This window comes from Ruditapes philippinarum, unplaced genomic scaffold, assembly GCF_026571515.1.
Source record: "Ruditapes philippinarum isolate M1 unplaced genomic scaffold, ASM2657151v2 ctg3396_1_1_1_1, whole genome shotgun sequence".
NCBI lineage: Eukaryota > Metazoa > Mollusca > Bivalvia > Venerida > Veneridae > Ruditapes > Ruditapes philippinarum.
In genome coordinates this window covers 138,794-151,958 of record NW_026865651.1, presented here as the reverse complement: position 1 = coordinate 151,958, position 13,165 = coordinate 138,794, and the positions used below count along the sequence as shown (strand labels likewise).

Genomic DNA, 13,165 nt, shown 5'->3' with positions numbered 1-13,165 from the left:
AATAAAGATAATTTGGATTTTTTATCAAGAAATTAAAAGAGACATAATTATATGCAAGTCAATTAGTTATACATTCTTACAATTATATATTTTCATTCAAAATATTACATATTGATCAAAATGACATTAAGCAATTAAAATTGGTAAATTTAATGCGGCTTTATTAATGCCGTGATACGGAATGAAAACTACTAACACCACCACCACTAAATCATATACATGTTTATACAAATATGCTTGTATATTATGTATAACAATAATACGCAACTGTATGAAAATTTATGCATTCTTGCTGTTCGCAGGATCAGGAACGTGTCCAACCACATTGTGACCTTGTCTGTACCGTATGTAATTTAAGAGATACTAAACCGTGATACTATATGGATCAACGTTATGCTCCAGTGATGCTAAATAACAAATATCAGAGTATATATTTGCCTTCAGTTACAAATGTATATGCATATAAATTTTCCTTTCGGTTTGATTTAAAGTTAAAGCTATGTTCTTGTATATTTTGGGATCGCTTCTTATAGTCTTATGTGGAATTCAATATAAAATTATAATCAATCTTGGGACTTTACAAGCACAGATGAATTCAATGAACGTAAACAATGTTACAGGTAGGTTTAATTTCCAATCTACTGTTGAATATATTCATAACACACAGATAACTAGTATACGTACGTCGTGTTTGGACATGTGGCTCTGTTTTCAGCTCGTTGTCCTTGGTGTTTCACAGACTGATGAAATGGAAACTCAACTGCAAGAGAGATGCTCACTCAATACTGAAGATCATAGCGAGGGTATTGTTATTGAATCGGATATAAATATTAAATTGCATGACTTGAAATTTGGATTGTATCAATTTAATTTACCCATTATGTTTGTATTTTCTAAAAGAAAAATTCTCAATTGCCATATAGGGGAACAGAACAGAACAGAAACTTTATTTCTTGGTTTAAGCATAAAAAGCTCATCACCATATTACATATACAAATACAACAAATAATACATAAATGACACATGACATGAACATAATTGCAAAATAACGGTTTATGTAATTTGAGAATGTTTAATGAGATAAGAAAACTTATGTAACTTTACATAACAAGTATTTTTAACATTTACTTCCCTTTAATAATTCATGATCAATGTTAATAGAATTTATTTCTGTATGATAAATGAATACGTTTATTGATTTTCTACGTTTTTTATATATAAAGAAAACACCCCACACAAAACCGACAAATAAGCAAAACAAACAAAACTAGTCTTAATCAAAAAGATTATTTTTGTCAAAACATTTCATCATAGTATTTATATATTTTGTTATGTGTTGAAAAACAAATATATTTAATTTGAGGAGATACAAATATAAATAAATAAATAAAAAATATATGTATGTATGTACAATTTCATATTCATAATTATATAACTTAACAACTCTACATGATGAATATACAATGCGTATTTAACAGTGACAATGACATTTTTTTCTTTTTTTTTTAACAACAGAAAAAAAAAACAGAGAAAGAGAGCAAAGCTTTTATGTCAGTATATTATAACAAACTATCCCTCAATTTAAAAGCTTTATCACAGAATATAGCTAAATTTTTCAGTTCTTTCTTGCGACCAGTTTGCATTAATGAACTGAATTTAAACATACTTGTGCTTTATGAATTCACGATATCAACGTCACGAATTCACGATTTCAAATTCACGACTTCAACTTCGTGAAATCACGATTTCAATCTCGTAAATTTACGATTCCATTCACAAATTTCACGATTTCAACTTCAAGAATTCACAAAGTCACGATTTCAACTTTATGAGTTCATGTTTTGAACTTCACAATTTCAAATTCATCAATTTGTCTTCGCTATTTTTGTTTATCATTTAGAATATCATAATGATAAAAATAACGTTGTACGTTAAATTAAAATTAACATGATTCGTCATAAACGCAAAATACTAAAAAGTATATTGTAGTATCAAATCGTCATCGCAATTGTTCATTATTCACTGTATAGCCAAAAAACATAGTAGAATTTACTTTGAACTGTAAATTCGAAATATATACTTATGACATGCTGAAGTTGTGTAAATACATGTCTGCAGGTGTTAAACCGATCGAATATGGGCTTAACATGAAACCTAGAATACCGTGTTGTGTTGTATATGTTTAGGAATGTGTTGTGTATTTTTAAACAAATAAAGAGATATTTGAATATACGTATTTTCGTTTTGTGTCTGTACATGCTACGAACTCTGTCAAAGATCTATCTATGTTTTACACGTCCGTGCACTGATCATATAATCATGTTAATTAATAAATCCGGGAAATATTATTTTAATTATATATATTATTATTTTAATAATATACAAACTTGTTTAAAAAATCCGTATTTTAGTATAATACACAATTATACTAATTATTAAAATTAGACAATTTTATTAAACATATTTCATTATATTTATTAGATGCAGATCTGGTGTCAAGAATAATAGAAAACGCAAGAATAAAAATAGCTTTTACAGCCTTCTTATCCAATGTAGCAACTCATCTCAGTAATCACCAGGTCATTCCATTTGATAAAGTGATACTAAACGAAGGTCAAGGGTTTAATGTCAACACCCACATATTCACCTGTCCAGTTTCAGGAACGTATAACTTTCAAACCAGTTTATTAAGTACCGAAGGCTCTGCTGTTGTTACCGAGATTGTTAAAGAGGGTAATAGGCTTGTCCAAGCACATGCTCAACCGTTCCGTAATACCCATGCTCAGGGGTTTAATTCTGTATTCACGAAATGCGACAAAGGCGAAAATGTTTGGGTCCGACTCGATCGTTATGGTGATAAGGTATACAGTGAAAGATACACGACGTTTTCTGGATTTCTGCTGTGGGAGTACAAATGAATATCTACCATGGGAAAACTAAAGAAAATATAAACGCTACTGTATTAAAACTCATTCGCGAACGGAACATCTCCTTCACTAGATAAATAATTAACATTATATTGCATTTTAGAAAATCTGTATGATGGACTTATAGCTTCATTAAATAACATTTAAATACCCATTTTTATCTACCCACAGACAAAAATTGAACTGTTTTGTCAGTTTTTAATCAAAATTGATATGAATAATTATATATATTTCTGTGTACTAAAATAATGATTGACATTAACTAATATTTTTCATTTTAATATATTGTCTTAATACATTTGTGTATAAATATACATATTTAAATTTATTTATTGTAGAGTTATATCCCTTTATTATTTTAGTATGAATAATTTGTCTAGCACACTTTCTTCCCAGAGCCATATACAGCAAATTTAAGGTACCTTCTTTTGTATAAGATCCACTATTTGTACTAAGTTAACACAATTTAGTATCTGAATGACAAAAATCGCTCAAAAATTATATATTATATTCCGGGAACATTTCTGTGCTTATATTATACAAAATTGTACCTTTTTTGCTTAAATATTATCATTTCTATATGTGCTACTGTAATGGTTTAGATTTATGGATCTTAATGAGTCACGATAGGCTTGATAAAGATCCCATAAAGTTTTTTGTAAGATCTTAAGTATGTTTATAATTGCATGCATCACATTAACAATTACTGAACAATTTAGATATAATACATTTGATTAATAATAATATAATAATAATAATATCTTTATTTAAAGAAGGTTACACATTAAGAACATACAATAACAATCATATATATCTTATTTCCAATGTGGCCTTCTGAAATAGAAAACAACAACAACAACAACAACAGGATATGCATAGGTAGAAAAATGAATGTATAATATGTAATTTTTAGAATAATACAACTCATATACTTTCGACAGACACTCAACAATTTGTTTAAACATATACGTATATTGCATCATTCGTTCGTTCGTTCATATATTTATTTATAATTTTATCCATTTCTGATCTATTTGTATCAAATGCACGTTATTGGTTATGACCTTTAAATGTTTATTTCTATTTCGCAAAAGCTTTTTTGTGTGTCGTAATTTAGTTTCTAAATACTCGTTGGCCAATTGTATGAAAGTCTATTTTCTCTGACATTTCCTATGACAAATAATTTCACATTCAGCAATAGTTTCGTCAACACAGAATTGTTTTTCAAACAGAAAATAAAAGCTGAAGGCCGCTATAAGTGAATTTTATCATTTAAGTCTAAATTTGCTTGCGTCACGTAAATCATAAATCTGTAATTCATAGTAAAGTATTTTAATGAATAAACAAATAACATTAAATAACGTCATAATATTTCAAAGTCATTATATCTGAAAAAAGATGTCCTTTACTAAACATGTATACATGTATTTTGCTTTTTGTGGGCTTTGTGTTGATATAAGTAAAAAACATAAAAAAACCCAAAACAACAAAGTCATTTTCTGTCATATTGTAATGTACGTTTAAACAATCACGTACCCTGTTTCATACAGAAGGGGATTCAGTTCTGCGATTTTGGACAGGTACAAAGCTGTCAAAACTACAATTGACAAGGCGCTAGCCGATGTTAACATAGGTTTTGCAAATATATTATTTCAAATTTCCTTTATTTCTCTTTATGATTTAACATTTAGGCATAATTTTGTTAATTTGAGTATAATATGGATTTAATAAAGATATTTTAAAACAGAAAATGAAAACGAGGCTTGTCTCGTTATATGGATTTATAAGAATGTTATGAACTGTAAAGGAAGCTAAATTGATAATTTTGTATCGAATATTGGTTTATATTAGAATATCATATGGGGTAAACGCTGGAAGTTTATTGGTCACATTTTCAAATGTGAGATAAACGATTTTTTCTATGATGAATAGAATGAGTTTTATTTTAGGAATAGAAATTTAGCTATTTCATGTCTAAAACGATAGGTAATTACATTTTTTGTACCCTTTGTTTACATTGAATTACATAAATGAAAGCTTGCCATTTTTCATACATTATATTGTGGTTGTTTTTGGTATTTGAGCTATGCCTCCAAGCGTAAAAATCGTCATTGAGTGGGATACTGTTGCTTAATATACTGTCTCGAAAACATTTACTTGGGGTCTATAAGAAGACGGTTTATCACTGGCAAAACGTAGATACGATGTCATTTTCAGCAAGAAAATACCATACTGACGGCTTTGATGCATGCTGAAAGATCCTTTGAAGAGATTTGCCAATCGCATTTTTAAAAAGCATTTCAGCCATCGCACACAAAAGCAACATGTTTGTTCAGTTTATAATAAGAAAATAAACTTTTTATTTCACGAATGTAGCTTATTAAAACAATACAACAAAGCACCAGAAATAATACATATAATGCAAAACCTTATTTTCAACAAGGCCTTCAATAAACATAAATATACTTATTACAAGCAATTATAAAGATTATAACATTCAGTACATCTTAACTAAGAATGAAGACGGACATAATATTATATATAGTATAGGAATATTGCCAGGTTAAAGCTGAACTTCGTCATACATTTATTAGGCAACACTGGGATACTGATACTTTATTTGCCTCTTTATGTATGAGCATTACAAACTCTACGGAGTCACACGATGTTTCACGATTCATAATTATATCACAGAAAAGCATTAGAACCGATCTGGTCAGCGATAAAGGAAGAAACAAAATTCAGATACAGGCGAAATGTAGAGAGTGTTTTCCCACGAGAGTCACCATGAAACGACTTTATTGGTCTGCAATGAACAAATGGAAAATACGATTATTTCCAGCTAAAAACAGCTGGAAGCAGATGTTTATGATCAAAAACGTTTCGTTTATTTAGTCAAGGTTTGATTTTTTCCTTTTTAAAATTTTCAAATTTTTACATTTAGATGTATTAAACCGAAAAATACTTTTTTCAGGAGAATGCAAGGGAGGCGTAGTTGGGCGTAAAAATTTAAAAAAAAGAAAATCTATAAGTAGAAAAGCTTGTCGCAACTGGTTTTAGGAAAAATTTCGAATCTTATCAAATAAAGGGGGATTTTATTGATGGTATATTGGATTGTAGAAACGAACAAATATGCGATCTTTTTAAAAAAAATTGGAATATCAAAAAAACTTTCGTAGCACATTATGTGCATTTTACGCTGTCTCTGACTTTTTTGGGGGGAGTTTTGAAGGGAAGGTGTAGTCCGTTTTCTTCTAACTATTTAAATTTTCAACCGGTTTTGGGGTACGAACATCGTAATTTCATGTTTTCGCCAAAAGGGATGTTCCACGGGGTTTAGAAACACGACAAAAGTATGGAGAGAAATAGACTTCAGTAAGTAAGACTTTGTTATACATTCTAAAATCATTACTCTAAAAAAATAATATGAAATACAGTAAATTTTGTATATATGTACATCTACAGGAAAATAAGACTTTTTTCATCGTTCTGTATGAAGTTGGTTGACATAGCTTCACACATTAGAGTTTTCGTGAATAATTATTTTTTTCCAAAGACCGACTACTTAAATTGTCACGGAGAAAATAACGCCTTGCCCCAGGATCGAACCAATCCGATAGTCAGATGCGCTCTTCATATATTATTAACGCAGGTACATTATAATGATTAATATAGTTTAAGTCCAAAGATTCCATTTACATTTGTTGTTGACAATACAATTTATGTAAAAGAACTTTCAATTTAGCAAATATTAATAATGCTGTTTTTATTTTTAGGTACAGAAACAGGGATGATGCTTTTTGCCACGCGACTTCTGCTATTTATATCATTATTTTCATTAGTTGCTGCCTGTGTATGTAGTACCCTTACTTACACCAAATATCAAAATATGAAAGGCCTTTTGAATACGGCCTGGGCACTCTCTATTGAGGCAGGTTGGTTGAATTTTTATATTGACGTTATGAAACATTTTAAACGGAAATCTATGGTTTCCTAACACTTCAAATTCGAATATGCCGCAGACTCGATTTGATTGAGCTTTTATGCAACATATCGTTCACACAACGCTAAGCCCCATTCCCATAATGCATTTTTAAATATTTAAATGGGGGAAATATCAAATTTAGACCGGCACTAGAAGTACAAGAACAATGTATGTACGCATTTATAAACGTTGAAAATTTAAGCAAACTACATGATCTGTATCTTAATCAAGATAAATAGTCTGATCACGCTCTAAGTATCTTACATATAAAAATGATCGAAATATACAACAATATCAATGCGTTTTGGTGGGAAATTCATGCTCTGTAATTATATTGTCATAATTATAAAAGGCAATATATTAAACTACTTTTTAAAACCTTGTGGAACCGAAGGCGATTAGCCTTTGTCAGCTTTGTGCAGTTTGACCAAGCTCTTTACCTTTGGTAGATCAGTATTTGTAATTTGTTTTTGAAATCTGCCTAGTGTTAAATGATCTGTTACAAATACAAATTAGGGCATGTTCAGGGCTACAAAGTCAACAAATCCAGGTTGACCAAACACACACCAACACACAAACGAGCAGAATTTATCTCATCGTTAACTATATGTACAAGATGTCAATGCAAACTTTTAAATCAAATACACTGTATTCTAGACTTTCATTTACACACGATGTTCTTCAAAAATGTCATTGCTTCTTTTAGTAATATCCCTATGGTCAAATGATATTAATTACATGGATGTCATAAATTTAGCATAATTGAAGTAATTAATTATGTTCAAATGAAACAGCATATTTACTTTGCTAATCTATATACATTTGCTACAAATTTATAAAGTCAGTTCGTTTTATCGTGATGTACCTACTTCGAAGTTTATTATAACACTACGTCCTGTAGCCGACCTATAATAACTGACATACGATGGTTAGTTTTATTGTTAACTGCTTTTACAGAAACAGGCTAACTTGGCAATGAGCGGGCTAATAAAACGGTGCCGCTACCAGGAAAAATCGATAAAGTTGATATCGCTTAACACTGTCAAATTATCTGTTCACTATAATAGAACAATTACATTTGGCTTTCTTTGGGGAAATGAAGTATCTTTTATACGGGGAACCGTTGTCTTTTTTAAAGATGCTGCCTTCTTTACTGCGATCGTCGTAAAGTCATGAATATTTGATGGTAAGGGTTTATAAAACGATCCGCTACATCGTCATATTTTTGTTACCTACGTTCTGTCTCAGACGTAAATTTCCGTACGAGAATGAAAATAATATTCAAGAAATATCACGTGTAAGATAAGAAGAAACCATATATTTCATTGACATAAGCATTTTGACATATTGCGCAAGAGAGCTATAAATTTTCTTGACCTATTAACTGGATGGTATTTTTAGTAGTAAGTGAAAACTATGTGAAGAACGGTTTATATTGAAACGATTACAGTCTAAGTTCAGAACTGTATTTTAGAATTATCAGAGCACAAAAATAAAAAAAAATGTAGAAAAACAGCAAGGGGTCAACTTTTTAGAATTTGTTCGAACAAGTTTTATAGACCACCGCCCCCCCCCAATAAAAACAAAAAACAAAACAAAACAAAAACACTTTAATAATGGTTCAATAGTTGAAAAAGAAATAAGTAACATATTATATCGATCTAAAACAGCTACAATTACTGTTTATTCAATTCACAAAACCCTGAAGGATACTTATCACGCAAATGTTGAATGGAAATCACAACGCACAGAAACAAGCATTTATTAATGACGTTTTAGTATTGATGTGATGTAGTTATACCTCCATAATTTCTATAATTGTACTATGGATATTGTCAAGGAATATGAGGAACAAATGAATGAAATAATCAAGCTAAGATTTATAGAAACAATCACAAAAAGGGGAAAAAACGAAAGTTAACATAATTAAAAGTAATGGATAACATAAAATTGAACTCTCTGGTATCATTTCTATCGGGTACTTCTGATAAATCGATCATTGTTTATGGTTAGTTTAATGATATTGTTAGTTAATTATTACATGCATGATTCATGTTTTACAAATCGATTGTCACAAGAGTGTTGTTTGTGGAATGAATTATGAATTGCTTATTGATATGTTCAATAGATATTGATAATAACTGAAGAACTTTTATTGAAACGATGATGGTGATGAAGGACAAGATGATAATGATCAACTACATTTACTACTACTACTAATTATAATAATAATTATAATAATCATCATCGTCATCATCATCGTCATCATCATCATCATCATCACCATCAACAACAGTTGCTTCTGACATATGTGAGTTCGAATTCTGCATCAGCATTTAGATTATTTTTCAAGCTATCCAACCTGGTTATTTGTTCTACTCATGCCTGAAATTATCCAAGAAAGGTAATTGCCTCATCGGGTTTTCAGTAAATCTTGAAAATCGTCATATCACCTTTACATTATCGATGTAACATTTCATGAGACTAAAATTTATTATGTATCTAATAGCGTATACATGGAAGAAATTATGTACTGATACTGTGTTTCTACTTTTTATATTTCGGTATACCTTCAGCTTTCATAAAGCAATAATTCAAATTGTGTTTTCCTTCAACTTCTTTCAGGTATTCTTTTGCTGATTTGTTTTGTGGTTTATCTGACGGGCATCAAGGAAAATTCTACGGAGCTTCACGCTGCTTTTTACCTGGACATCGTCGCCTGGCTCCTGGCTTGGTTATCTGCCATTTTCCTTTTCCTATCGTCCAGAACATTTTTGGCGCTAATGACCGAAGACAGGGATCAACCATCAGAATTGATTTAGTACATTTAATGTTGGAACATAGACATACACATATCAAATGTTTTCTCTGTTGTAAACCATCCGATTCAAAGGGAAGTCAGATGCCCATGGATGATAAAAAGAAATAAGCAAACCATTGTATGTTCTGAAAACAGCGAAACATTAAAATTGGAATAACAACGTCTGGACTATCAAAACTTTATTGAGCAGCTGTTAACAGTCTTAAGAAATTGAAGTCATGTAAGACAACTGAATTTCATTTTCCCACTATCATATGCATATAACGGAAGTAGTTTTTAGCCATACTTTTCATGACATTACTGCATGTGTACCATATGTGTAATGGATTTTTTAAAATTATCATGTTCATGCTTTTCATGTATTATATCTTTTTATACCTATTTAATGTAATCTATATGTTATATTTGAGAATTTTGATGTTATATTAAGTTAACGGTATACCGCAAGTTGAATCACACATACTCGGAAAATCGATATAGCTCATATAAACACTCGATATTGACGCTATATTCAAATGAGCCGCGTCACGACAAAACCAACATAATGGATTTGCGACCAGCATGGATCCAGACCAGCCTGCCCATCCGCTTAGTCTGATCAAGATCCATGCTGTTCGCTTACAAACCCTATAACAAGTAGAGAAAATGAAAGCGAACAGCATGGATCCTGATCAGACTGCGCGGATGCGCAGGTTGGTCTGAATTCTTCATGCTGGTCGCAAACGCACTATGTTGGTTTTGTCGTGACGCGGCTCATTTAAATATATTATTCTTTTGAAATCTTTGATATTTACACTCCATTCAAATATCATTTCGCTCGACAACTTTCAAATTGGCGCTATTTTCTTTTATCTTTTCTGCCTATTTCGTTATTATAAATTATCTTTTTAAATATCATTTATATCGATATCATTTATATTGTTTTTTTTATTCAAATATCGTCAGAGGCTCGCATAATATGATTTTACTCAACTCGTTCAATAAATTTAGTATTAAAACTACACTAATTCAATATCCTCTATTTATATATTTTATATTAATAATCTATCCAAATATCGTTTCTTTAAAAAAATTTCATTCTGGCGATATGTTCAAATATCTTTTCTTTAGATATCTTTTATACAATTGTTCAATTCAAATCAATTCAAATATCATTTCTTTCAATATTTTTTGTATTGATACAATTTTCAACTATCTTTCCTTTCGATGTATTATCAATCTATTAAAATATCATTTCTTTCAATTTTCTTTCATAGTTTCGATATGATATGTTCAAATATCTTTCATTTTGATATCTTTTATACAATTATTGAATTTAGATACAATATCTCTCCTGACCATATCATTTATATTGGCGCAATTTTCATATATCTTCTCTTTCGATATATTAACAATCTATTCAAATATCATTTCTTTCATTTTTTATACAGGCGATGTATTCAAAAAATCTTTTCTCTTGATATCTTTTATACTTTGATGCAGTCATTCAATTCAAATATCATTTTTTCGGTATTTTTCATATTGACGATATTTTAAATAGCTTTTCTTTTGATATCTTTTATACAATCATTCAATTCAAATATTTTTCTCTCTATATATTTTTTCATAATAGGCACAATTTTCAAATATCTTTTCCTTAGATGTTTTTATATTCACAATCTAATCGAATATCATTTCTCCATACCACTGGATTTTTTCTTTACTTTTCATGTTAAAACCCGATCTATTTTATTCAAATAGCTCATTTCCCATTCAGACGGAAACGTCAACATCAAAATGATATTTAATATAGCGTACATACATTAATAATTTGGAACAAAATAATCCTGTAGGTTTTAGAATACTCTAACAAATTACAGAGTATATATATGAATTTTAAAAATTATTAAATGTATAAAGTTAATGTGGGTATTCATTTTATGAATTATAAGAGACATGTATGCAAGACAATTCTCATAGATATACATTCTTAAAGATCCTATTTGTCATTTGTTTATGGTTTGTATACATATGATACTCAAATGAAGATTTTTCAATATTGTAAGTTCCACAAAGCGTTATTTGTGAAGATGTCACCGAATTGACATTTCATGCAAAACAAGGGACGTAACCACTAAAAAATGCGACGCGCTGAAAATAAGAACGGAAACAAATCAAGCGAAATTTAGCTTAATATCAGGTACGGTGTTGTCGTGTTAGAATCGAAATAATTAAAATCCAAATCGGTGATTTTATCGCTTGATAAAAGCATTATTTGTCGTTCGGATGTGCATCATTATATAATTCCTCGCATGCGAACTACAATCAATGATTTTATTGAGGTATTTACCGCATAGGGGGTTTATGTTCTTAATTTATTTTACCAGAGATTTTCTAGTATCTTTCGGTATTGGTCATTCCCGTATGTCCCATTGTCGAAAGATAGCTGACTGTGTGCCCATTTGTGTAAAATTATGTATTTTAATTCAAAATATTACATATTGATAAAATCGACATTTCGCAATTCTACTGTTTTCATTTGGATTATATTTTTCTAAGGCCGAACACTAACTTCATAAAATTGTTCTGTAACGGTTTATCCTTATGTTATATAGTCACATTATGAATTGTGAAATTTATGAAATTTTCATAATTTTTTTTTCTTTATAATATTAAAGAAAGTGTAGAAATATGATTTGTTTAATCATTTTTCATAGGAATTATGAGTGAAAAGGCATACCTGATCAAATATGTATATATTTACATTGAATGATAAAGAAAACGTTTGCTATAAACGAGAAAACAATGGGCGGGACTAAATAAAATGAAATTTTGAAAGGTGGTCAGCCTGCATCAGTGCTTGGAAATGACCTATGACATTGGCATACCTACACAAACAATAACATCTATGGTCTTCTACTGCTTACAAGCAAATATAATACTTTACGAGGGGCAAATATCACCTCAAAACATAGGGCACTCTGTTTAAAGTTGTAAAAATATAACTATTTTGTAAAAATATAACTATTGTTCTGACCTTTGAGACATTAAAACCCAAAACAGAAGAATCCATAAATCAACAAACACCTTGTCATTTTTTTTAAATTTAGGATGAAATGTTACTGGTGCTGAAACATTTTAAATGTTATTGTGTACTTGATCTTAGATCTGCTCGTATATCCTGAATATAATAATATTAAAGTGATATAGCTGGCCTTTTTTCGCATTCAATATATCTGTAGTTTTGGCATTTGTTCAAAATGACATTCCACGAACTCTAAAACTACCTCAAAAAGAGTTTTCTCTAAATCAGGATACCCAATTAATTAAACGTAAACCTAATTGTTTTACCAACTGATGTATCGCCATTATTTGTACAACAATAGCCTCGCACTTCTTCGGGGAAGGACATGCTAAATAGGCGTTAAGATGGGGCTATACTTGTGTTTGTTT

General features: G+C 30.0%; 1 protein-coding gene across 1 annotated transcript; it reads left to right on the top strand.

Annotated features, from left to right (window-relative positions):
* Positions 1-437: 437 nt before the first annotated feature.
* Positions 438-3,255, top strand: LOC132729904 (complement C1q tumor necrosis factor-related protein 3-like). The gene is made up of 2 exons (XM_060715743.1): positions 438-620; positions 2,482-3,255. The coding sequence occupies exons 1-2, from the start codon at positions 500-502 to the stop codon at positions 2,916-2,918; spliced, it is 558 nt and encodes a 185-aa protein (XP_060571726.1). The 5' UTR covers positions 438-499; the 3' UTR covers positions 2,919-3,255.
* Positions 3,256-13,165: the final 9,910 nt, after the last annotated feature.